Here is a 27,809-nt window from a genome sequence, read left to right as displayed (position 1 = left end):
CTTGGCCATAACCAGCCAAGTTAGAAATTGCTATCTCTGTTGGGTTGGAAGGTCAGGAATGATTGTACTTTATGCCAACTGCACCATCCCCTTATAAGCTGTGCCCTGCATAAATTAGTCTGTTCCAACTGCACTAGCCCACAGGATTATGGAGACATAAGGCGCAGGCAGAAGCTCAAATAAGTGTCTGGCACAAGACAAATCTTTCTTTGATTTGTGTTTTTCTACCCAGTGTTGTTATACACTGCACACAAATTATGCATTTACATTCATCCTTTTAATAACAAATTGCCAGAGCAATTACCCAGTTAAGTTCTGCCTATTGCACTCTTCATCTACTCCATCTCTCACTCCTCCCATCCTTCTCCTCTTTTGCGCTCCTCCTCTAACAATCCTTTCTTTCATGTGGGGAGAAATAAGGTTCCATCCAAATTGACATGGACTTTCCGACTGACGCAAGGTCTCTGACACCTCTCAAGGTAAGTTTCTTAGCTTAGGACACAGAGATCTTGAGCCTCAATGGGCGTAACCTCCCAGTTTGCACTAGAATTTTTTACGTTTATCCAACACTGTAGCATTATGTTTCCTGAATACTGACACATGGCTTGAAAAAGATGCAAAGTGCATTATACTTTCTGTATATGTGTGAGAAAATATGTTTGCTTTCCATATGCAGGAACTCCACGAACTCTGTGGGTTTTTTTTTTCTAAATACATTCAGAGATCCATGACCACATCTGAAAACATTTCCTGTCATGTTTCCTATAAAAATCCAGTATGCTACCATAAGGTCACGAATGAGGCCACATAGTTTCAATGAATTGTTTTAAGAAGATATACCTTTTCAATCACAACTTCTTGCTTACAGGGCAGCTGCTTCGGTCACATTACAGGTCAAGAGGCAGATTTTACGATTATTGGAATTTTCTGTCTCTGTCAGTCTCAAGAGGCAAGAAAGAGTGGACTGCCTATATAAAAGGGCATTTCATAGTGAGAATTACTTCAGGCACATAGGCTACCACTGAAAGGATGGAAATCTTGAAAGGAATATGCCTGTGGTGGACAGTTTAGTTTCGTTTGATATATGTCACCATGGCCAGAGCTGCACAAGATCTCCAGTCATATCACACCAATGTTCCCACAAAGACAGGTGATATTAACAGATGTGGTTTCATCACCACCAAAGGCAGCACCTTCTAAAGTCAGTGGAAAGGCTCTCAAGGACAACAAAAAATTTGGATGAGGTTGTTGATTTCTGTGATTTAGCAAAGAACTTAAAGCAAAATTTAAGTGGGAGGCCTTGTAGATGGCCATGTACAAAATACTAACTTTTTTTTTTTTGGTTACTTTAAGAGTTTCTTTCCTAGGTTTCCATCTAAAAACCTCATTTTGGAAGTCAGAAGGAACGGGAAGACATGCATCCCATTAGAAACCTGACAGGGCAGCATAGGGCTAGGAAATACTGCTGTGGTACCCATATAAACCAAGCCTGGCAGGCAGGTTTGGATTTGTATTACTTAACCTGTGTTAGTTCATTAACTGAAATACCTCCTGCAAAACTGAGATAATTCAGTTCATCTGCAAAGCTTGCTGGTGAGGTAGTTACAAAGGAAGACTCCTTTCACTATCTACAGGCTCTAAAACAACTGAAGGAGTCCATGATAAAGACTCCCTTACTCAAAAGAATAATCTCTGTAGCCCCACCATGGACTTCACCTTAGCTGAATAATCCCATATGCAGAACTCCTCATTGTCTATTTCCAAAATTTCTTTCCCACCTTGTCTTAATGTAAAATGTTTCCATGAAGCTGAAATCCGTCCCACAGGAGCAGGTACAGAACCTCCTTAAACTTGCTCATTCTTGCATGCAATGACTTAAACCAGCAACCATACCAGGGATCTCCTCCACCTGCAAAAGGATGTGGAAGAACCACCAGTAACTGCTGGCTTTAACAAATCAATTAATACTTTAAACTCTTTCCTTAAAAATTAAAATTAGCCTTCCTTTTTTTTTTTTTTGGTAACATGAAATTTTTTTAAACTGACAAAAAATTTACTTCTGTATTGCAATACTGCCAGAGCTCTGAAAAGAAAGACCTGTCTAGATATTTTTAGACATATCTATTCATCTCTGAAAAAAGATTTAGGTTCCGCTGTGGTAAATGTAGTTTTGTTGATACAGGTAGTGGTTTGTAGGACTTCTCTCGCACATCCTGTTCTCTGAACTGAAGAAGAAAGACCCAAAACTAGTTATAAAAAGCTTCAAACAAGTTAAAAATTTTTTGTGGTAGGAAGTGTAATTCTAGCTGGAGAAAGGCACAACTGACTGCACACGGAACTTCCAGGTAACACTTTTTCAGAGATTTCTTAAAAACACTTTGATAGTTAATCTCCCTCTCAGTAATGCAAGACATTGCATTTCTTTTTTGTCTTCCAATACTGTGTTTCACCTGCATTGCCTTCTAGAAGCTCATCTTTTTATGCAGTTCATATCTAGATAATTTGCCATGAAAATATAAAGCAATAAATGAGGATGAAGTTTTCACATGATGAGGAAAAAATTAATTAAACTGCTATTACTGCTCATCTGTTATGATAAAGAGTAATAATGAAAATACTACTGCTGACTTTTTCAGCTTTCCGGAAGTCATCTCTTTGCCCAAACTGAAACTGAACTACAATAAAATGTGCTATAAAAATTCACATAGACTTTACATGTCTGTGTCTGAACTGTTCAGTGAAAGCTCCAATGGACTTAACACTATGAGCATGAAATAATTGTAACTGGAACTGATAGACGGTATCATTGTAACACACATATTATGACTGTATTATAACGTATTTCCCAGTGGCACAAACATACCCAAAATCCTGTGACACCGTAACATAGAAATGGGTATTTCCAAAAATAATCTATGAAAATGATAGTTCATAAGCAGTGGGAAGTGCAGCTTCTGAGACTCATCGTGAGTATGACCAACTAGTATTGCCACAGAGTCACAGAAAGTGTAGCTCAGGAAAACATGGGGGAAAATATTCGAGCCAATATTACACAACAGAAAATATACACAGGGAAAGCAGCAGGAGTGACTGAAAAATATTAATTAGTGGTTAAAATGTAACATAAAAAAATCAACAGATTTAATTAATACTTTGGAAAGTAGAACATCCAAGTCACAATGATGGAAATCAGTAAAATTTTTTCCAGATGTCAGACACCATAAGCATGTTAAGCAAATGGTAAATCTGATAAAATATGAAGTAAATTATGCAAGTGACTAAAATAAGATAAATAAAATGACAAATGCAAGATAATAAGGTTTAAAAATGTACATATCTCTCAGCACAGTTAGTTTACTAGTTTCAGTGTTGCCTGCTGAGATTATTTTTTCCAGGTTTTTCTTTTCTTTTGCAGGTTAAAAAGGCTTTTGATATTCACCTCTGGGATAAATATATGTATATATATTTTTTCACAATCTCATTTTCCATATGCTTCTATGAATAACAGAGACATATGAGTACTATATACAAAGGTAGTTTTAAGAGTTGTTTACAGATTGTACCATGGACAAAACAGAAAAGAAGGTCAGTTCTTCTCGTATCCAAGAACTTTTCCTTCCTTTAGGGCATGGTTGCAGAAACAAAGTGTTTATGTATGTAGAGTTTTAGGCTTCAGCTTTAAATCTTTAATTGTGAGCTGTTAAATCAAACTGAGAGATTGCCTTTAGGTCCCTGCCTGGTTTTAATTGCACAGTCTTATTCTGTGGGTGTCCTAGTCTAACAATTTCTGCTTTTTCGCTCTAGGCATTTCTGATGGTTGTTTGAGTGGAGTGAGGAACTAGATGTGCTTTGTCTAAGCCTAATTCAATGTGATTATATTTCTGGAGTGTCACGAAATTCAAAAAGCAAAAATGTGAAATCCTGAACCTGGGATGAGCTAATCCACTGCAGTGGTGTAGTCTTGAGACTGACCAGTTTTAATAGGAGCTCTGTTGAAAAATATTGGGGTCTAGCTTGACAGTATGCTCAACATGAGCCAGCAGTGTGCCCTGGCAGCGAAAAGGGCCAGCAGCATCCTGGCCTGAATAAGAGTCCTGCTACTGATTATTCCCCTTTTCTTGGCACACACTAGACTGCAGATGTAAGCCTGCACTCAGTTTTGTACCTCTAAATACATGAAAGATTAAGATAGACCTTGCCAACTGTATTTAGCAAGATGACGCCAAGATGGTCAATAGCTGGAGCAACTGTCCTGAAGGGAAAAACTGGAGAATTTAGGCTTGATCTGTCTGGGAAAGAGACGTTTTAGGGAGGACCTAACAGAAGCCTGACAGTGCCTCCTGAGAGAAGGAGGAGCCAAGCTTTTCTTGGGCGGGGGGGGGCGTGGATAATGGTTATAAACTGGAACAGGGAAGGACTCAAGGATGAAAAAAAAAATTCTCTGAAGATAATTAAGAATTTAATTAGGTTATCCAGAGAAGTCATGAAATCCCTTTCCTGGCAGGTTTTCAAGATGCGACTGAACAAAGCCCTGAGAAATGTGGTCTGAATTCAGTGTCAAATCTGCCCTGAGCAGGAGATTGGTCTAGAGACCTCCCAAAGTCATTTCTGATTTGAATGTTTCGGTATTTAAACACCACCAGTGTAGTTGAAGGAAACATTGATTTCTCAATTTTTAAAAGCATGCTTTGGAAGAAGTCAAAATACTATCACCTGCTGGCCAAGAAAGGGAGTTTTACAAAGATGAGAGGAAGATAAATAAACAGGCAAAAATTACTAGGTTTTAGGGTATCATTCTGTTATCCAAATGCCATCTCAGAACTACAGCTAATTTGGGCCTCGGGATGCCCCACTGAAGCGTCCATCTGAAATGTGTTCGGTGTAGTACAAGCAATAGCTGATTTTTCCCATTTCTCTCATGAGCCATCTCTTGCCTATGCTTCTTTTTAGCTTGGTGGACGTTGTCAATCTAAGAGACCCCCCTTCATTAGGAACCCAGGGTCAGCTTTCTGACCTTAAATATAGGTTAGCTTTGGCAGTTGGTTCCTCCAGAGGCTCCTCCACTGTGCTGTCCCGCTGTCATCCCCAACTGAAACGTACGGGGTAGATTTCCCTCCACAAAACTTCACTACGGATGTCCACAGTGCGGACTTCCATAACTGAGCTAGTCAAGGTACCTTCTGTGAAATTGCCTTTATGATCAGTGGAAACAAAACAGGTATCTCCACCCATCCATTTTAGACTTCTGCATTAGAATGAGACTAATCACAATGCAGGTGTCTGCATTTGCCAGGTTGATAATTCCTGCGGCATTTGCATTGTGCTCATATTGGAACTGGGTCTTTCTTCTGAGCTAGAATACAAAAGCATGGTAAACAGTGCTATGGCATCCACATATCACTGTCATGCAACTTCTGGCTACCGGCAAGCTCAGATAGAAATAAATCAAAGTGCAAGAGAAGGGAAAAGTATTTGTAAGACCCTAACATTCTCCCATGCAGTCCAGTTCCCACCGATGAGATGTTGTGTGTTACCTCTGCAGTAACACTACACTGTGGACCTAGTTCACCGTGCAGTCTGGTTCATGCTCTTATGACAAACAATAGAGTTCTTTTTAGCAAGTTCCACTGATCTTTGCTATATCACTTGTGTTGGATTTTCCTGCTATTATTAAATACCATAATTAAATATTATCTTTCCTTTTTTATTAATTTCTTTTGTCTTTCCTGCAGTATTGGCAAATTAACTTAGCCATCAGCAGATATTCTTTTTCATTCCAGTCTCATCACTAAAATCTTACAAGTACCGGTGAGAACTGCTCTCCTCATCCCTCAGGCTATGTCACAGAGCACTGTGTAATTTCTATGCACCTCTCAAAAGACAAACTGAAAAATGTTCTCAGTTTAAAAGCAAAAACAGCCCTCCACATACCTCCAATGGTCCACCCTGTAAACTTTTTCTGAAAATTGTTCTCTCGGGAAGGGAAGGGAAGGGAAGGGAAGGGAAGGGAAGGGAAGGGAAGGGAAGGGGTCTACTGTTTTACAAAGTGTCAATAATGCTTTGGGGCCAGCGTTAGAATTGTTCTTATGTATTATCCTGAATAACTATGGTCAAAATAAGGATTTTTCATCACTTAGGAAAACCATGACAGCAAAGGAATTTAAACCTTAGGAGTTTTAACTATCAAAATTATTAGGAAAATTTCTGGATAAAATCATATGTTGTCAAAAGATGGGCTTATATTTCAGAAGACATACCATCACATTTCCAAAAGGAAAAGACCACTGGAGATGGCAGCACGGCTCCATTAACGTAAAGAGAAAGTTGTCCTTTATCACAGTGAGATCCAGGCTTCACTCTTTTTTGTTGAAATGAAAGAAAAGTATGGAGAATAGTCACAAAATCTTGGGTAAAGTTGACATTTGTGATAAATACAAGAGACCTCATGCTTTCCAATGATCCATGTTACCCCATATATTTGGAGATCATGTGTTGTTCCTGAAGATATTTGTTTCTGTTTGGGCAACTGTCATTGCAGAAAATGGAGGAAACTACAGTTAGACGGTACAAGGCACCTCATTTTGCAGAAGTCGTCGATCTCCTTGGTACCTGCCTTCGGTCAGCTGAGAAAGAAGGGATGTCCCGAGGAGATCCCTGAGAACAGAAGTCTAGATTAGTCTAGCTTAGCGTAAATAAAGTCACTTCCTCAATAGCCACATAAAATTAAGAACTGTGAATACCACTTCACAACCTTTAATCTGAATACATTGGTCTCTCCGTGGGCTGTCTCCAGTTCGCAGTGGTGTAAACTGAGAGAGAAAGTTCATTAATTTCCTCTTCATCATGGAAATGCAACATGGCAGAAACTGAACAAAACCCCGGGGTAATTGCAACCCACACCTCACCACAAACCACACTTCCTGAAACACTGCACCAAAATCTTTCAGCCAAATACCAGCTGCAATGCTTTACATGTATATGCAAGAACAACATGTTTCTTATTCAAGAAGGGGGGAAAGATAAAGTCACTGAAATCTCTTACGTTTTTTATGCAACATTACTATCACAGATAACAGAGGGCTGCTAGGTTATACCTGTCTACTGTGGCAGCTCACTAATTCAAACAAAAAATCATCCTTTATAGTGAAAAAAAAAATTATGGGAATATGCTACAGCTGGAAGCTCTTATGCAGGCCTTGGAAATGATCATGAGCAGAATATCAGTTAAACGGGTGTATGGTGATGGCTAAGTCACAGAATAGACTCATTAAGGGTAGCCTCACTATCAACAACACAGATTTTAGTGTTTCAAATACCTAGAACTTTGGGCTGGAAAGATATTAAGATTTTTTTAGAGACCTAACATCATCTATTTTGATATACATGCTAAGGAAGTATGCAGATATAACAAGATCTTCCAAAGATGTAGGTGGAAACACACCTAAAGGGACTAAAGTCAGTTGACTGGAGACCATTTCCTAAGGTGTCTATCTGGTACCTCGCATTTGGGTCTCATCTGGCTTCTCCAGATGGTAATTTAGAGCAGACTTAGCCTATATGTTTGCAGTCATCTCAGTTCATTCCTGTTGCCTAAAGTGGTGGCTTTAGGGAGACAAACTGCTTTAGGCTAGGTGCAGCCTAGGTGAATACTACTACAGGAAAAAAATGCAAGTTGTTCCCATTTTCCTCACTGTAAAGGCCAGGTCATTAACATCTTATAAAGGCTGTTAAAGACACTCTTCTAAAAAATTCTTTTCACAGAGACTACTGGCAGACAAGTATTCTCAAATTTTCAGGACTGTCAATTGAAAGAGTTCCTGGAAGACAAAGATGTGGGTGTAATCATGGTCAGCCACCGGATGGCTCATACTATGATTGATCGTTAGTCACTTATATCAAAAAGAAGCTGTAAGAGAAGCAGATGTGACACTAGGAGGTATCAGACAACATATTTCCAGAGAGACACAGTAGTTGTCAAGGCCCACAGGGAACCATATCTGTAATATAGCTGTGTATTTCTGTTCAGGAATTCTGAACTCCTGCTGGAATAGATACAGAAAAGGGCAAAGAGACGGGGTGAATGAAGAGGTTTTCTTGCAACAAGAAACTCAAAATCCCTCTTTGTTCAGTCCAGAAGAAAGAAGACCAAGCTGAGATATTATTTCCCTGCAGAAATATTTATGAGAGAGAGAATAGGGCAATGCTGGTAAAAGTATACTTGATCAGAAGTTGCCAACTGTAAGTTTAGGCTCTCACTCTCAAAGCAGTGAGTTTCAAATGCAGGCTTGAGAAAGAAGATTGGGCAAAATTCTTAAATAACTTTAATTCTTAAATTCTTAAAATTCTTAAGTAGCTTTAAAACAGTATGTTATCGTGTGTCTGCCTCCAGGAGTGGAGGACAGCACTTGGTGACTCAGTCCTATGTTTCTGTCTGTCTCCTATTAATCCTTGGCATTAAAATAAGCAACAACAAGAAAATACTGTAGTTAGAAGCTAACCTGAAGCTAAAGATTTTTTCTGCATCAACTGTGTGGGCTGTAAATATCACCACGAAATAGCAAAAGGTTATATTTGGCCAGGCTAAAAACATATTCCTACACTAAAAGTGAACTGTAGTCAGTGGAAGCAAAACTGTGATATTTAACAGCTTTTAATGGCTGTGGAAGAAAAGAAAAGCAACACCTGGGATACCTGTCAATATTCACTTGTACTTTTATGTGTCTCCTGTCTCCATCTCAGCCACTTCACTCAAACTGAAATTGTTTTCAGTGAGGTAATGCTAACTTCATCCTGCTTCTCAGATGTGAATCGCAAAAACAGGAGGCCATAGCAAGCCATAAAAGTTTACTACTTTTTTGGGGGGGGGGGTGGTGGTTAACTTCTGATTTAAGTTTCCTGAATATACTAAATATGCACATATAATATGTGGGATAATACACGTGAAAGCAGCTTTCTATGTGACAACAACAGGTTGCACATGAAGGGATGACATCTCCGTGGATTGACAGCAGTGAATAATTTCAGACTTGGGATACTCAGGTCCTCAGGTGAGCAGTTCTGCATTGCAATGGCCAAAACTGAAACCTTTCCATTGGGAAAGCAGCATGGCCTGCTCAGTCGGTGAGGAATGATCAGCTAGAGCCCCTTTCTAGCAACTGGCTGTTGGGGGTAAACATGGCTGCACCAGGAAGGGTCCACATCACAAGAGAAGCTTGTCTGGCTTCCTTGGGAGAAGTCTTCCTGGAGACTTGCCAGAGACCTTGATCCCATATTCTCTGATCCAGTATAGACACTCGAGAACATGCTTAACTTTAAGCATATGAGTGGTCCTATGGACATCAATGGGGTTGCTAATGTGCCTAAAATTAAATATGTATCAAGTGCTCTGCTGGAATGGGGTCAAGGATTCAAAAACTTGCAGGATCAAGGTTTGGCTGAAGAACAGAGCATAAAAAGGGAGACAAAAGCTGAGAGATACAGAGTTGCTTTCATGCCCTCTTGCGTCAGTCCTTCATGGAAGTAAGCCCTGGAATAAAACCCTTATTACAGTAAAAATTAAAGGAATACCTGTACAGAAATCTTAAACACTAGAAGATTCTGTAAAGATTTTACATCACACCATGTCTCTCAATTTTTAGATGGTATTACACATTAAAGCAGATATAGTGATGTCACCGCAGGAAAACATCACAAAACATTGCAGCAACAGGCATCTCTTTCAACAGAGGTCTGGTTGACTCACTCTCACAGCTGCAGCAAAGTAATCCAATGTGTTTCTGGAGAGCATTCTTGCCTGTGAAGTCTTTATTGGGACACTCTGACTGTAGGGGAATGCAGCCGCTTTTCATTTCTTGCGGCAGTCAGAAAGTTTCATTGAATATTTTTCAGCTCTCAATCTCTTCCAAAACACATGTTGAATTTCCTGGCTCTCTTTCTTAAAATCTGGTCTGGGTTTTCTACCCCTGCACATTACTTTATGTGCACATAAAATTTACCAAAAAAAAAAAAAAATTAAAAAAGCATTCTGAGTTTTCCAAATTGATTTTGACTGCTTTTCCAAATTTTGTGAATTTTCATACGCAATCAGTTTTACGTTTAAATGGTTCTGAACTTGCCACCAGTACCTAGCAAACTTAAAATAGAAACATTTCTCCTTTTGTTATTAGTAATGCAACACTGCCAACTAGGGGCATTGGTCACGATCAAATTCTTGTCTTACGGACCACATCAATAAAGTTAGTGTCGTATAACTACAAATACTGAAAAATCTTATTTGCTCTACAGAAATTCCAGTCAAATCCTCTGCCTATGGTGGTGTTTGCATTTAATTTTCTTTAGATTTTTGATGCTTCAGTAAGTCATTTATTGAAACCAAACACCACATTGCACCATCCAGAAACTGAAACACAATCAAGTCAGATCTCAAATTACTTCAGGTTCCTCAAAGAGGTGCTGAGCCATTCTAGCAGCTTTTGGAAATATACCTCCACAAGACACTGCAAGTGTTACAAAATTTAAAAGCGTATGACTTTGAGTGCAAATTAAAGCCTAGATACTTACTACGTTTACAACACACAATTTAAATAAAGCTTCAATTCTACTGGAATAAAGAAACCATAGTCAGTTCAGGTGGGCTAAAAACTGATCTCGGTAAGTTTTCAGCCCTGTAAGATGGCGCACACTTCGAGAAGGAAAGTATTTCTTCACAGCTGAAGCAGTAAGATTGAAAATAGAGAAAACATGCACTCGGCCAGAGAGGCTTAGTTATTGCCTGCTACATGGGATTCCCTGATGCTTACGTGTTTGCTGGATCACTGTATGAGAAGAGACTGAACATGAAGCTGTCAATGTTCATGCTCCATGCACATACCCGAGCTCCCTCCTGGGGCCCCACTTTGTTGCCCCGACCTCTCCCCTGCCATGCCCATGATGGCAGGGCACAGCTGCCCAGTAACCAGCAAGAGGGAGCTGGAGCAAAAGAGACATGCTACAAGTCCTTGTGCCAACCAAGGTCCAACAAAGCCTTCAGGAATGGCTCATTCCAGTGGGCCCCATCCCTCCTCTGCCATATGACCAAATCAAACACAACCCTGTGCACAGAGAGAGTCTGCTGATAGGGAGAAAACCAAGAGGCCCGAAGACGTACCATACTTCCAAGCTGATCTGCTGTGCTCCAGACTTACAGGGTGCAGGACATAGAACTCCCAACTTTTCTAATTAAGGACTGTGAACAGAAAACAGCTTGGGGAGTTGTACCTGTACCAGGTCCCTTTAGAAAGATGTTTCCAAGAAACTATTCTGAGATGGTGAAATAAAAGCATGTAGGTGGCAACCCTTCATGCTCCTTCACACTAGTCAGCATCTGTCCAGCCATGAGGAGAGAATGCATTGTACCTCTCCTCCTGGCTGGCAGCGCATGGCCCGGGGTGCACCAGGAGCTTGGGAGACCAGAATGGCTTCCAGGGCTTCCCCTCGCTGTTGCTCTGGACTGATATTCAGATGGAGAGATGCCTGGGTCTAAATAAACATGGCTTTTCTTTAGCAGAGCCTAGAGGATTGTTTGAAAACTGCAAGCTAGAACCACAGTGCAACGAGAAGATCTGCTGGCAGAGGGCAAGCTCTGCCCGTCGGAGCTTACACAGCATTAAATAAATTTACTGTCCAGAACAGTTTGTACTTTTGGACTGAAGGGAGGTGCCAATAAATCCAGCACTGGTTTCTCTTTATTCACCAAACCACATTTATTCTGTAAATCTCAGCAAAATTAATGAAAAATAATAGATTACATTTTCCCCCTGACATTCTTCAAAGCTTCGTATCTATAAAAGTGTCTGGGAAATCTGAGAAGCCTGGAGAGTCAGAAAATAATCCCATTGGGAGGTGGAAGCCAACGGACAGTAGTGACTCACAGAGGCAGAGAGCTGTAGAGCAGCTGATAGAGAGGTGCCGATTAAGCCTGGAAGCAAGTTTTCCACAGGCTCTACCACAGAGCAATTTAAGGATGGAGGAGACAGAGAAAACTCTGAAGGGGGCTGAAGTTGACAGTACTGGAATAAGATGAAGTCTTAGAAGTGAAAGCATAGACATTGGCCTCGGAAGCAGAGAATATTGCAGCCAGTATAAACCACTGTAAAAACTAATTCAATAAACATTTTTCCAGTTATGTTATTCTGCTCATGTTCCATAACAAAGTCCTTACAGGAATACAAAGCTAAAAGGGTACAGTGATCCAGTGGAAGCAAACCACTGTGGCTCAGGCAACACCGGAGTAGTTTGTTCACTTGAGCATTACCTGGAGCTCTGCTTTTAGGAAAGCAAAAGAGAAAGTCTACCTGTTGTGGATCAGCTTGTAATACCAGAAATGACATTTCCACAACGGTGACTATTTGGAAAGGAACACACAGAAACAAAGCAGCATGTCATACCTAGATTTCTTTAAACAGCTCTATTGAAAAGAACCAGATATAGTCTAATAATTTTTTTTGGTCTGTCAGTCAAAATCTAAGTCCAAAGGATACTTGCAGTATTTTACCATTTATTCATTTTTCTGTTTGGCAATGAAAGTTAATGGTCAGCACTCTAAGCATGAAGTGCAGTTCTCAGCTGTGGTACTACGTGCTGCTTAATTGTGCCACAAGGTCCAGATCCACCGGACATTAATTATCCGTGTTAGGAGCCAGAAGTACCAATATGTGCTCTGTGAAGCTTTCTCATGTTGTTTTGTGTAAAATTTATTTGACCATCTTGCCTATATAATCTAATTAATTTTGTATCGATTTGCAAAGGCACATTGGGCAAGTTTAAAGTCTTCCGGAGAGCGATCAATAGATGTTGTGGGAACGATGCTGAACTATGGCTGTCACAGGAGCTCTGACCTCATCCCTTGCTCACGCCTGAGCTAAGGCAAAGTTGGACAGACTAAGAACTTTGTCAGGAACCTCTCTTTTGGGGAAAGCAGATCAACAGCGAGTGTTTAAGCTTCCAAATCAGCCCACGGTGATCAATCTTGTCACTAGTGAGCACTAGCTGAAGGCACCATCTTTAGGTAAGGCAGGTGCAAGGACTCCCTAGTTTCTTGCTATCAACACTTTTAATCCTGATGTGCTGTTTCAAGGATTATTATAAGCTGCCTATTTATCTTTCCCTGAATGGACGTTTCATTTCAGAATTATATTTATATTCACATACATGCTGTTCCAAATTGCAGAATTACAGACAGCTTTCTGCTTGGGATTTAGTCCCCTCTCCTGCAGATACAGCTGCATTTCACTGTCAAGCCTTGTACATCGTTGGCTAGACAGTGGTCAGGTTCGTATATCATTTGAGTCAAGCAGGTTGAAAAGAAATATGTGGACACAAACATTATATCACACATTAGACAGGCAATATAATAGCAAGTGCTCCAGAATTCATGCAGCTGGATATTCATTACAATATCCGCCACCTCCTGTTCTTCCATGCTGAACTGAAAAAACTGTTTGTATGCCTGAGAATTAATTTACAAGCATGTAGGTACCAAAGTTTCTTAAAGACAGTATCAGGAACATATGATTAAATGCACAGAAGGAATTGGTATTTAAAAGATTTCTGCTCAAGGAAAAGCACACATGCAAGCAGAAAGCATATCCTTCAGTGTCATAGAGGCATGTATGTACGTAGGAACCAGGAGGGCCTGGGGCACAACTGTTATGAAAGCCTATATTCTTGGTGAAGCACTTTCCCAGACCTGGACACAAGCACACGCACTGTGGGACTCTTGCTGAGCTCACCCAGAAATCAGCACTAAGCTGCTCAGCCCTGCCAGGACCACTGCTGGTTGGCAATGCCTTGGCTGCCTGAGGAGCTTCACTGCCAAAGCAAAGCAGTGCCTACATCTGGGTGTCCCAGTCCTCAAGTCTGCTGCTCTATGGATTAGTGTCCAAGATCAACTTCTCCCCTTCCCTCCCCTTCCCTTTCTCTTTAATTTTTATTTTATTCTATTTTATTCTATTCCAACAGTTAAAATTCATGACAGTCCCCCTTCACTGCCTGCCACAGCTGCTCCTTGAAGGCTACAGCCGTATTCCCACTGCCACCAAGATCTGCTGATGTGCCTACCTGTACTGAAACAGCCTAGTGAGGTAAAGCCTTTAAAACTCATTGTAATCACTAGCTTTTATCTGAAATAACACAGCTCATCTCAATGTCATAACATAATGAGCTGGAAGAAAATCAGAATTTTAACAGAATAGTTATAACAGGGCAAGAAAAGCTTTCATGATACCACAGTGAAATAAAACTACTTATATTTACAGCTATATTGTGCCAGAGAAAACTAACTATTCTGACCATCAAGGGACTTTTCCTTTGTAATATTTACAAACAAAAGGTCTTCCAGTGTTGTGAAGATTTTCTTTTCATAAGGCTTTGAGAAATGACAATCTCTGCTTACTGCACCATGCAACTGAGTTACACACATTCTTAAGTCAGTTATTTTTAACAGGTTCAAAACCAAAGAGGAAATATCTAGTTACCATTTTACCCCCATTAATATCCTTATGAATTCATCACAACAATTTTTAAAAGCAGGACTAGGAGCTTTCTGGAATATTCACTTTCCAAAGTTTAAAAAAAAAAAAGTCAAACATTGCAATGTTGTCCATCATCATTTAACTCATAGTAAGTCTTTCCACATATGTGCAATTAAAATTACAAGGACAATATAGTCGAGTACATTACAAACTAAATTGCGTGCCATCTTAGTTACTGATGCAATGAAACAGGCAATGGTATAACCCTCTGCAAGTCTTTGCCCTGGTGTTTTTTGGTTTGCTTTTTGTGAAGGTAGTCGAGCTTGAGAATTCATCTTACCAGACTATTATCTTTCCTGATCTTTGCTGGTATCTTCCGTCTCCGCAGCAGGAGCCGTGTTCCTCACAGCATGGTTCACTGGGTAGGGTAAAGAAAAAGGACAGCTTTTGTAATTGCTATTTTCCTAAGGCTGATAGGCTCTGCCATGCAGGACCAAAGCTGAGCTCCACAAGGGTGAGCAAGCTGCTTCTGTGGGAAGTTCAGCCAACAAGCCTCAGTTTCTGCTTGCCCAAAGGTGGATATGAGATTGGACTTACACAGGGCATACTGTTTCAGTAGGGCATAATGTATGTCCCACCATACCACTCCACAGCACCGATGAACCGAAGACTAACTGCACACATACTATGCACTGAGCATAGACTTCCACAGTGGTGGAATTAAACCCAGTAAGGTTAGAGCTGAGTGTCTCAGTTTACTAGCAGCTTCCCAGGTTGTTCAAATGTCTCCTGAAAGTCCTAGCTCAAGTATCAATCTTTAAAACTTCCTAGGAAAATTTTGGCACCACCTGAGCAAAAGTCAACTGACTTCCATGGGGGAGGTATTTCACTCCCAGCATTCACTACAGAGTGGTCCAACAAAACTAAGAAGCAGCACTATCAAAAACTCATACCCAACTTGATGCTAGGACCTTTGTGAAACAACTCACAAGGAAAAAGAAGAAAATCTTTTATATATGAGTAATGCATCTCTGAAACCCGAATCCTTCGTTCCCTTTTCTTTCCTCTATCAGTGACATTAGTGCATTTTTGCTGCTCTTTTTAAACCCGGAGGCTTTTGTTTTATTGTCATCAAGGAGGGACTTGATACTGCCAGGCTTACAAAACAAAGGGTCAAACCATTTGTTTGATCTGCTGAAGAAACATGGTCAGGGTTTAATGCGACTGAGCTGGAAACCTTCCCTGTCTTCCCTCAGTGAGACCAGCTCACCTGCAGCAGCAGACAGCATGGCCAGCAGGCTCCTTCCAGCATGTTGCACCAGGCTTGCTCCACTCTTTCTTCTTTTTTCAATGCTTAAAAAATTCTTCTTTTTTTAATGCTTAAAAAATTAGGATGGTTTGACTGATAGATCCAACAAAGTGTCTATATCATAGACGCTAAACCAGAAAACATACGGGTCTTTAAAGGGTCTTAATATTCCTTGTTATTACTGTAGTGGAGGCATGCTTCACTTCATCATCCTCTTCATACCTTCCCCTGAGCACAGAAAGAGGCCAGTCACTGTAGGACCCAGAGAGATGGGAGCAGCAGAGAGAAGGTATGAGACAGGAGTCTTTCAGTTCTGCAAATACTGAAGGAGGAGATTTTTAATAGTGCCAGAGCAAACATTCATGAGGCCACAGAAAGAGTGAGATCAGGGAACTGATCAATACAGCCAGGTTTGGTTTTTTTTCTGAATTAGCATTTGCACAGCACTGCATAAAGTATAATTCACATCAGTTTCACATTTCATGAATGGGCTACATGTATGGACATGTACCTAAACCAGCTGCTGCATGACTCACACAAAAGCAGCGGCGTGTGATTTTAAGTGTCAGTTATTCTGCAACTTCTTTCTCTTTCTAAAATTCCGTCCTCTTCACGTGCCTAATTGCTGCCTTGTTCAGCCCTACATCTAGCTAATTCTTACATTTCCTAATTTTGACCTGGATACAACTGCACATGCACAGTTAACCCATAGTTAGCCATACCTCCAAAATGAATCTTTTAGAATGGAAGAGAAAAATGGAAACACCTTTCTCCCGCATTATCCTGGAGACTAAGTTCATAGAAACATAGAATCAGATTTGGGTTTGGAGGGACCTTTAAAGGTCATCTAGTCCAACCCCTCCCGCAGTGAGCAGGGACACCTTCAACTAGATCAGATTGCTCAAAGTCCCATCCAACCTGAGCTTGAACATTTCCAGGGATGGGGCTTTTAGCACCTCCCTAGGCAACCTGCGCCAGTGTTTCACCACCCTCATTGTAAAAAATTTCTTCCTTATGTCTGGTCTAAATCTCCCCTCTTTTAGTCTAAAACCATCACCCCTTGTCCTGTCACAAAAGACCTTGCTAAAAAGACTGTCCCCATCTTTCTTAATGCCCCCCCCCACCTTTAAGTACTGGAAGGCCACAATAACACCTGCCCAGAGCCTCCTTTCCACCAGGCACAACCCCAACTCTCTCAGCCTGTCCTCAGAGCAGAGGTGCTCCATCCCTCAGATCATTTTTGTGGCCCTCCTCTGGACCCGCTCCAACAAGTTCCTGTCTTTCCTGTGCTGAGGGCCTCAGAGCTGAACACAGTACGCCAGGTGGGGTCTCCCCAAAGCCTCGACATGCCTTCTTTTGAAGCACCCGGGGTGTGGTTGGCTGAGCTGAATGAACGAGAACACACTAGTTCAATGAGTGCAGAAACTTGCACTCAGTGCAGAGACTCAGTATTTGGCTGGTAACTGCTGCTGCACAGGTCAGTGATTTGAATGTCAGGCAGTGCAGCTGGTGGCTGGGATGGAAGGCACCTCTGCTAGCATGAGCTCTAGCTTCATACTTGGTTCGCACGTGGAAAGTCACATTTTTCACTTTTTGGTACAAAAATAGTTGATAATACAAGAAATATATGTCATTAATCATATACATGTCAGTAACAACAAACACCAGGAGATTAAAGCATTAAAGACAAATAACAATTTAGACTTTACGTGAAGAAGAGGTGTCTAAAGTGTAACTGTATAGTGCATATAAGCAAATATATGGCAGCGGAAGAACCAAAAGAGGATCACTTCTGATTCTCTTGCAAAACCTATCCAAATAGGAGGGAAAAGGTAATCCAGCTAATTCCTTCTCTGTGCAGACAATAAATAAAGGACTTTTCCTGTATTAGTCAAGTTAGGTCAAAATCATATCAAGCATCACATCCAAAGAATCAGACCATTTTTAAACTACAACTCACATGAGAAATAATCAGATACTTTAAACTATATTCTTTAAATAAATAATTTTATTTCCCTCTCTCAAAAAAAAAAAGTTTGTTTTGTTAATTACATTCCTCTACACAAAGTAACCCTTGTGTCTTCCTATTAGATTTATACCTATCTCCAAGCATCAGTGAACCCAGTCATTCACTGGGAACAAAAGCACCTACAGTTCCAGCTTTCATTGGTGGTTTCTTTTTTCACTGGATATAAGCCAGACTCAAACTGTTTGAGGGGGGAAGTAGCAGACACACATAAGCCACTATTTATTTCCAGTCCTCATAGAAGACACCTGATACAAGCCAAGATGAAGAGAAATCCAAAGATTCAGTGTATAACCATGGGAACTCATAAGAGCAAAAGTTAGAGGGATGGCAGAAAAGGAAGGAGGCGGGTGAAAACACATGAGTTTGCATTTCAGCTTAAATGTTCCTCTCATTTTTTCCCAGGTGATGTGCTGTTGCTGCTACACAGAGACCTGGGCAACTCAGGTGTTCTGTGCTTAAATCACAGTGATTTTTAACTAACCAGTTCCAGAAAAAGGACTTTCCATCAGGCGAATTGATCGTTGCTGGTGAGCAAGTATTTTTCATTCTTAACATTCCTTTAGTACAGCCATGAGGTTTGGTTAACAAATATATTACAAGCATAGTTATACCAAAAAAACCAAATGATAGAATGCTTAGAGATTAGCTAGCAAAATGTTTGTTCTGACAGAGATTAAGGCTATCTATAGTGTTGGCTGTCTTTTTTTCCTTTTCATCAATTAACATTGGATCATGTAGCATCAAGAATTCAGAATATTGAATTTAAACTGCCTCCAGCTACAGCTTCATAAATTGTCCTTCCAAAACCTTGTTGTTCTTCAATAGGACGATAATTTATTATTTGGGCTTCAGATAATTAATCCTGTGACTTGAAGAGTTTTACACTTATTTTTTTTAATTAATACATCATGAAAGAAAGAACCGATTTATGCATTCCATACCTGCTTTATAGAGACATTTATCTCATGTGATTTCAAAGCCGTAACTATTCATGTTTAAGCAGCATTTTAACATGCTACTATAAGTGCTAGATTTTGTTGTTAACATCTAATAGGTAAACTGATAATAAAGACAGTTATTAACTTCCACATGGAGTTGCTACAAATACTCATTCATCGTAACTGTAGTAGGAGGGTGTAATGATCTGCTTTTGCTGACTGAAGTTAGTGGGCTGCGTAAAGACAGGAAAATTTGAATGGAATTCTTATTACCAAAAAATCCTCATCTCCCAGGCTTAACTAAATTTTACACTCCTTAGGAAACACTGGAAATCCTTACATTTTCTTATTAAACATCAGTAATCATTAATCATCAAATTAATGTGCATAATTAGTAAGCTCCAAGGGAGGCTCCTTTCTAAAACTCAGTCAAAAATAGCTAACATGAACGAGCCTAAGGAAGTAAGTGAAAAAAGAACAACTCCAGAATTGTGGTGCCATGTGAGGGGAAAGGGAATTGTGGTGGACAAGACTGAGGAGAAAAATATTACAATGAAAGTATTAATTATTTTAGCAACCTAGGGACATTTCTTCAGAAATGTAAGATTCTTACTACAAGATGATACTTCTTTATTTTTCTCTAAAATTTTGCACATTTTAACATGCAAATTGTTCCCCAGTCACTTGAACAGAATGCTTTTCTTGCATTGAGATTGCCAAGTTTTGGAAGTGGAGTTTGAATTGAACTACAAATTGAACTGTTAACAGTGGGTTTAGTAATGCTGAGAAATTCATTAAAGTAAGGATAAAAGCTGCTGCATTTTTCATGCCTTTCTGTCCTGAGAAGCACAAAGCATCTTCTTCTGCCGGTGCTCAAGGCTGTAATCCCATCATGGATATCACTTTTAAATTCAAGTTTGAAATTTTCTTTATTGATAGAGACAGAAGTGCTTTGGGGGATTTTTTTTTTTTTTTTAAGTCAAAGCAATTTCTCGACAGTCATCCTGGTAACTCCTAAAACTCAGCCTCTGAAAAGCAGAATCTCCAGCAAGAACTGATAAACTGACTGGACTACATGAGCTATAATTTTCCCCTTACTTCAAACCATCAGGAATCCACCTGAATATCAGAGCTTTAATGCCCAAAGATGATTGTATCAGGTGGAAAGAAAACTTAACAATTATAAAAAAAAGTTTACTTTATAATTTTTTTCCTCAAACGTTGCTTTTGTTATCTGACTTTTATCAAGTCCAGAATTTCTTATGATTATCTTTGTCAGAAAGAGGAGCAAACATCTTCAGAACACTGAAACAGCCAGGAGCACAGATGGATTGTTTTATTCAACAGGATTTTAAAGTGTCATGAAGAATGGGGAAATTTTTTGAGTTTTCATTGTGAGAAATGGTTGAAAATTTCTTTGACATGTAACTCACAGTCTTTAACATCGTGGTTCACAGAGTGCAAGCTAAAAAAAAAAATATGGCCATTTCAACATTCTGGAGAGATTTGCCAATTTAAAATGCATTATACCTGGAAGGAAATATTTGTCAATTTTCCTATTTTATTAAGCAGGATATCATGAGACATCTTATGACCAAAAAGCCTGCTATCCATAAAAAAGATCCCATGCTATTACATTTCACTGAAATTAAAAAACTTACAGAACAAAAAACTAGTAGCACTGTCTTGAAATTGAACTAGTTGATCAGAATCAAATGCTGGGTGAACAGAAATGAAGTGAGATTAACCTTGTTCTCCTGACCACACTGTAGTGAGAACTGTCCCCTGCAGCCTAATTTTGACAGCTGAAAGCAATGTTGCAGATAAAAGCAAGCACCTCCGTTTTGCACTTTTCTCACAAAGAACAGCGTTTCTGAAAATAACCAAAACTGTCTCTACGGATTGTTAGGGTACCACTAACACATTGACTTCCACGGTGCCAGGTGACAAATCCATGCAACTAAAGCTGTTGTTTTGTTTTCTAGTTTCCTCGCTGCATTGAAAGGGAAATAATGCTCCATTCAACCTTGGCCTTGTCCCTCCTGCTAATTGCAGTCTCTTCCAACCTGGCGATGGCAGTCAAAAAGGAAAAACGTGCACCTCAAACACTGTCACGAGGTACTGTATATTACCACATGTAGCTACCTCCTTACACATAGGCCAGCAAATGTTTTTATTTAGAGCGTACGTGGAAGCACATCTGTACTTACTGAGGAGTGTTTCTCTAGTGTGAGTGACACTCTAAGTAGCGCATCTTCTTATTTTATGTCGTTTCACTCCATCAGTTTGTTCTTAAGGATGTGGCTGAGGGCCTCATATAACCTGCATAAATTATATAACTCACGGTGACCTAGTAGAAGCAAATAACCTAAACCGAGTCTCTCAAATCGGCATGTATTTCTAGGACCATCACTGGAAAAATATTCTTTCATATACCGTTTAAAAAACATTTTACAATGGTAACATATTTACTACTGAAACACTTATGTAACAATTTTTCTACAGACCCATTTTTATACACAGAACAACAGTTTGAGCCACTGGTGGACTTTTCTGCAAGACTCTCTTTTTCTTTTGTTTTTCATCAGATAGTCACAGTTGTGATTTGCAGTGAACAATTCACTTCTTTGTGGTGCACAATTTTCAACCTGGCTGTTCACTGAAGACCCTATTTTAAGTTATTTATATCTGATCAGTCCTTACAAATACAAGCAGAGAAATACCTTACCAAGGTCTTTTCCTCTTCTCCATTCCCCCCCTCCTTTCAGGCCTATTCACCCCAAAAAAGCTCTAGCTCCCTTCCTGACCTCTTCTGCAAGCTGTGCAAAACCTGCAGACCTCACAGCTCACCTCTGAGGTCTTCCCATATAAATCCCTGGCAAAGCTCCACCTGCCACAGAGGCCCCATCTGAGCCTAATAGCTCGGGGAGCACTTGTCAAAATCACGCAACAGCTGGACTAACCAAAGAGAAACGGCAAATCACTTCTTGTAAGTGGTGTGAGAAGAAACCCTAGAGAAAGGTTTTCAACAATCCAGCATCTACTGCCTATCTTACTTAGATCAGGATTTATTATTCCCACTAAGCCTAAGCGTATAAAAAGAGAACAAGATCCCTTCTATTACGACAATTTTGAAAAAATTAGTCACAGAAAGCAAGTGTCAGTTTTCTGATTCTGATTTTAGGGATGCCTTGAGCACTGTATCTGTAATTTTCACAGATCAAAGGAGAATATTTAAACCTACTGCAAAATGACACTTGCTGACTCTTCTGAGTAATTACCTGCATCAGCAGTAGTTTTCTGCCAGGGCTGAGAATGCACTGGTCAACACGCTGGAAACCCACTATCAACCAGACAGATCTGTGACAGAAATCACTCTCCTGAAAGAAGAGATGAGCTAGTAGTGTCACAAGCAACCTACCCGTGAGAAAGCTAGCGGCAAATCTCTGCATAACCAAAGCTGGTCCAAGGGCTGTCCAGACAGCGCAGAAGAAACAGAGCCTTACCCTGGTCCAGATACAGAAGCTGTTCTAAGCTCCCATGAGGGCCATTATGAATGGAGCAACACTGCTTGGGAGGCAGGGATCTACTACACAGGGGCTGGCGTCTCTGGGATCTGAAGGCATGAAACCAGCTGAACAGTTTATGTTTTGTATCATCAGCTATGGATGAGCTATGAAGCTGATGAATCATTAGGATTTTATTTTGGCGGAGATTTTTTATTTAACCATGATTCTTTTAGTAAATTATTTAATTAAATTACGTACTTGGAACTCCAGAGATTGAAATTCATTACTCAGGAGTAAAGTTTACAACCTGAGACTGTTCTAACACTGTTCAAATTGAAGTTGATCTTATTTGATCTGTCATATTTCATTTTTCTCTCTTTTATAAGCCAACTTCTGCTTTAAGATCCAGGGTCTACATGAAGTATGGAGCAGATGATACAAAGATATAAAAGATTTGAGTGCTGATTTAGGGACCCCCGAGTATTTAGAGAGAGATCTAACAGGTTGCCAAAGGACTTGAACTGAATATGCAACCAGATGAGGGCGTTTGGTGGGTTTGGGGGTGGTTTGGGTTTTTTGAATCTTCCAGTGCACCAGTCAGGAGATGTAGAATTACCACATCCACAACGTTTGGGAACCTTTGACTAAAAAAACCAAATCCTATTTGTGTACAACTATTGATAAATATAAAAAAGGGAATTTGTTTTAAGTTGTCTGGCCACCAGTTAATCCTTTTCTTGTATTTCTAGGATGGGGAGATGAAATTACTTGGGTACAAACTTATGAAGAAGGGCTTTATCAAGCGAAAAAAAGGTAAGAGATTAAAAAATAGTTTGAAAGACAGCTGTTAATCAGACATGCCTGAATATACTATGGTGAAACAGAACACGGAAACTCCATGACAGCTGATCTGCAGACCATTCAATTAATTAAAACCAGTTTTGTCTCTATAAATAAAAGCTGTTTCTCACTATGTTGGTAGAAATGTAAGTTCCAATCTGAATCTCCTCTGGAACTCAGCTGAAAATATATCTGAAGCTTCATAACAACATATTTAAATCTTTTTACATTTAATTTTAGATATTAATAGTGTAGCATGAGCTACTGTTAAATTGAAACAAATTCTTTTAAACATAAAAGGCAATGAATTTCACATACCCTATGTGAAAATGGCTAGGGACTGAACAATTCCTGACAGTGATAGCAGATCAAGCATTAGTAACTATATTGCTGAACAGTAGCGGTAGTTTAAAAAAAAAAACAGGAGAAAGTGTACATAATTGTTTTATGTTTTGACATCCAAAAATATAAAAATTTTTATATTTCACAAAACTATTTACAGAAAACAATAATTTACAGTGTACGTGTTCAGGAAATCTTAAAAAACATGAACATTTTCATGGGTAGCATTGAATGACAAACCCAATTTTATAAAAAATATTTTATTCCAGTTCATAAAGATTGTTTTTATTTTATTAATAATGGAGAACTTCACACCTGAGCAATATTAAATACCCTTTCAGTTTGATTATACACTAACTGGGAATGAGATGATGATGGTCCTGTTTTTTCTTGTACGATTTCTTACTTTAGAAAACCTATTTACATATAGAAAATCTATTTCTTTTATAAAGGAGTTATGTTCCTTTCTCTTGATCAAAAATATCTGTAATTCTTTATAGAATGTCTGTATGGATTTACTGCAGGTTATCATAAGATTAAATATAATTTGCCTTTTCCAGACTGATAGTAAAATGACATGGGTCATTGCGTTCTTGTCAAATGATCTAACTACATGTTTTATTATTATTAATAAAGTAACAGGCCACTAATGGTAATTCATCATCTGGAAGACTGTCAATACTGCCAAGGTAATTTTAATTTTTTTAGAGTTAAAATTTTGCAAATATTTTTATAAGAAACTGCACCTAAGCTCACACTTACCGAAAATTGTTTAAATAAGTAGGTAAATGAAAATGTATTTGAAAAGTTGTGTTACTGTTATTTACAAAACTCTGGTACAAAACCATCAAACAAAGAACATGAAAAAAATCTCAGTGCTGCTGTCCTGCTATATGCAGCCCTCGTCAGTTCAAACTAAGAGACACAGATTTGCTACCGACTCATTGAACAGATTTAATATTGTTTGGCCCTCCTGAACTGGTAACTAAAGAAAGAGATGAGGACAGGGCTGCTGAAATCGATCTAATAAGAATTTTCTGAGAATAATGCACTTTTGTCAAGCTGAGACATGGGATCCATTGAGACGACAGGCTTCATAAATAGCAGAAGAGAGTTTCCATTTTCAAAGCCGGGAAGTTGTACTGACATGGGTCAAAAAAACCAGAACAGGGATAGAGCCCTTAAGTGTCTCCTCAGGAACGCAAATCAGCAGAGACAGGAACAATGTGGCCAGTCTCCAGCCAACATAGCGCCTAAATGCAGAAGGAAAGGCGGTGATTGACATGGACTTCAAAACGAACATGTCTTTTCTAGCACTGAAGAAAGCCTTTGCAGAAAATGAAGAGATACAGGAAATGGCCCAAAATAACTTCGTTATGCTGAACCTCATGGTATGAAGGGTTTGGGGTGGTTTGACTGGTATCTCTTTCTGGCCTGTGTTTTCTCTTTCTTTGCCTTGCTTTTTCATGTCATTTTAGCTAAGTATCCCTGGCATTTCCATTTTAGGCATTTGTGCATGTGTGTACACACAGAAGTAGTATCTTTTTTGTTTTTGTCCTCTGGTATAAGACTATTCACAGGTCATAATACTTCAACAAAATTTACAGAAATATTTTAATTTTCTCTGCCAGCATGAAACCACAGACAAAAACCTGTCACCTGATGGACAATACGTGCCTCGAATCATGTTCATAGGTATGTACAGTGTTTGTGTGTCTTCAAAGTTGTGATACCTGAGTCTATGTCGGTGTCCTCCTTTGGGGACATAAAAAGTGTTCATTTTGCCAAAAGAAAGTAGTTCAGAATTTCTCGTTACCATGGGATTAGTCCAGAACTTGGCAGATTTGAGTTCCGTTCTCCCTCTCTCGCAGGCTTTGATCCTTGTAAACTTCCTTAGGTTACAGATACATTCTGCAGGGTATCTCGTTTGTGCTTGGGGGCAGGATGTTAAATATCTGCTAGCACCTGAGCTTTTGCTCTCTGTACGTACTCCTGCTACTGCTGTTATGAGACAAAGCTTACTGAAAACAGTCAAATATCTGACTGAATGTAGATATCTACAGTGTGGACATTACCACAGTGCAAGTCAATAGTGGCATCTAAGGAATGACCTATCCCACCGTAAAGCTGATTCCTGGAACAGATGGAATGAATCATGCTCCAGAGTGCTGTTCCCGTTCACTGGCTGTGCAGGGAGCCTAGAGTGACCAGCTCTGGGCTGACATCCAAAGTTAGGGGAGATGAAGCCCACACTCAGAGAGAATGCATTAACAGAACTCAGTTAATTTACAAAAAGCTTGGAAGGGGACCTGGGAGAAGAGATGTCCACAACAACTTGCTTTCATGGTGGAAACATTATTAATCACAAGATTTTCATTCTGAAGGCTCTAGTAGGTCATGCTAATGTTGCCTTAGGTACACATGACCCTCGCCAAGTGTGCATCCAGTCAAATTAACCTCTCCTGATGTAACCTCAGAACTTGTTAAACGGAATATATTTATTTAAAAGTTGGTGAAATGCATGTGTAACCCATCACTTAAAAATATTTGCATAATGTGAAAAAGAGCACTAGCTTTGTTCAGGATTTCTCCAAGAGCAGCTGGTTGGAACAGAGTGTAACGGCTTCATAATTGCCTCGTTGATGAAAACTGAACACCTCAGAAAGAGGGCTGTCAAAGGAGTGCCATGGACTTTGCCCACAGCTGTTGTGGGAATGGAAAGCAGTGTTTTAATACGATTCTTTTTCCAGACCCATCTCTCACAGTAAGAGCTGATATCACAGGAAGATACTCCAACCGGCTTTACACTTACGAACCACAAGACATACCGTTCTGTAAGTGTCCCCTTTGTTGTGTTACTTTGCATTTCACATTGTGACCAGTCAGATACACCCTGTTCCAGTCATTTGTGCCTGAGAATCCATTAAGATCTCAAAGTAACGAATAAAGACTGTGTGTGAGCATTTGAAATGAAATATAAGTCTAACCTGTTCTAGCAAAACACTTAAGCACAGCTATTGTCCCACTGAATTTCCTGAGACTTCTCAGGTAAGGCAAATGTAAGGATCATGGATGAGAACACTCAGGATCAAGATCAGAGCAGTTTGCTTGAGAACAGTGAAAGTCACTATGCTCAAAGGTGTCCGGTTGCACTGGGTAAACAGTCAGTGGTGGGAGAGAATCGGTAATGAAATGCTGGTGGTTACCTGGGTAGCACCTAACACCCATACTGCAGACAGGAATGTGATTTTTCAGGTTGAGCCAGTCCTTACCCTATACCATCTATCTGACACCAGTGCAGAATCTCACCACAAACATGCAGGTCGCATCTGATTACCAGGCTGGGTATTGAGAATTATGGCGTTCAAAGGAGTCTTGTCAAATCCTTTTAAGTCAAACATTTTGATTCATAAAACTTTTTACCTTCTGCTTTAGTATCAATGCCAGAATTTTCACAATAGAAAGCTCTGAAATATGTGTGACCATAAATTAACTTTAATGTGAACAATTTACTAATCAAAGCAGGTGGGTTAATTGTACAAATGCGCTTTAAGTACTTTTTTACCATTCTTATATATTTTTCTTTCAGTAATAGAGAACATGAAGAAAGCACTTCGCCTTATTCAGACAGAACTGTAACCAGCAACAGTGAAATGACCATAGCCTCTACGAGGTGAAGCTGTGCTAGGAAACCTAACATTTTAAATTATTTTAGTTCTCTATCTTTACTAGCATCTTTAACTCTTACCAAGCAGCTTTGGTATATCTGATTTTGTAAGAAATTTATATGCATAATTTGAAGAACAAACATAGAAAGACTACCACATCATTTGGAAAACAAGAGGAGAAATCTGTTAAATAAACACTGAGATTAATTATCAGAATAATGGAAAGAGGTTGTTTAAGGTGCAGCAACATTGAGTTGTATTTTATGAATCCAACTATGAATCTGTTAATTCAGCAATGACTTCTGATCGAGAGATCTAATGAACGTTTTTGATGTCTTTTTGCAGTTTATTACAGAAGTTAATAGCTCCATTCAACTCCTCATTATTATTGCAAGAAGGTTGTAAGTTGATAGTGTAACTTTATGCACTTATTTCTTGTTAAAGGAAAAGAAACTTTGATGGCAAATCAGAAATGAAGGCTCTTCCTATAGATACTGAAATAACTTACACGGTGATCTGGGCTTACCTTTCTTCTGCGTAATTCTTTAACTCTCATTCTGATAGCTGAAAACAGAACAGACATTTTGCATTAAGCGTGTGGTCCCAGTGAGGTTAAAATCATTGAATAGCAACTACAGGTTTTGCTGTGATAAAGATACAGTGA

At 39.4% G+C, this 27,809-nt stretch overlaps 1 protein-coding gene across 1 annotated transcript; it reads left to right on the top strand.

The window, feature by feature from the left end:
- The first annotated feature begins 20,798 nt into the window (after positions 1 to 20,798).
- On the top strand, positions 20,799 to 27,116 carry AGR3 (anterior gradient 3). Its single transcript, XM_010137226.1, has 7 exons — positions 20,799 to 20,904; positions 23,045 to 23,108; positions 24,114 to 24,166; positions 24,792 to 24,868; positions 25,109 to 25,172; positions 26,228 to 26,311; positions 27,067 to 27,116. Exons 1-7 carry the CDS (start codon positions 20,799 to 20,801, stop codon positions 27,114 to 27,116), a joined length of 498 nt encoding a protein of 165 aa, XP_010135528.1.
- The last annotated feature ends 693 nt before the right edge of the window (positions 27,117 to 27,809 follow it).

This window comes from Buceros rhinoceros, unplaced genomic scaffold (genome assembly GCF_000710305.1).
Source record: "Buceros rhinoceros silvestris isolate BGI_N320 unplaced genomic scaffold, ASM71030v1 scaffold16915, whole genome shotgun sequence".
Lineage (NCBI taxonomy): Eukaryota > Metazoa > Chordata > Aves > Bucerotiformes > Bucerotidae > Buceros > Buceros rhinoceros.
This window is presented reverse-complemented; position numbering and strand designations above follow the sequence as displayed.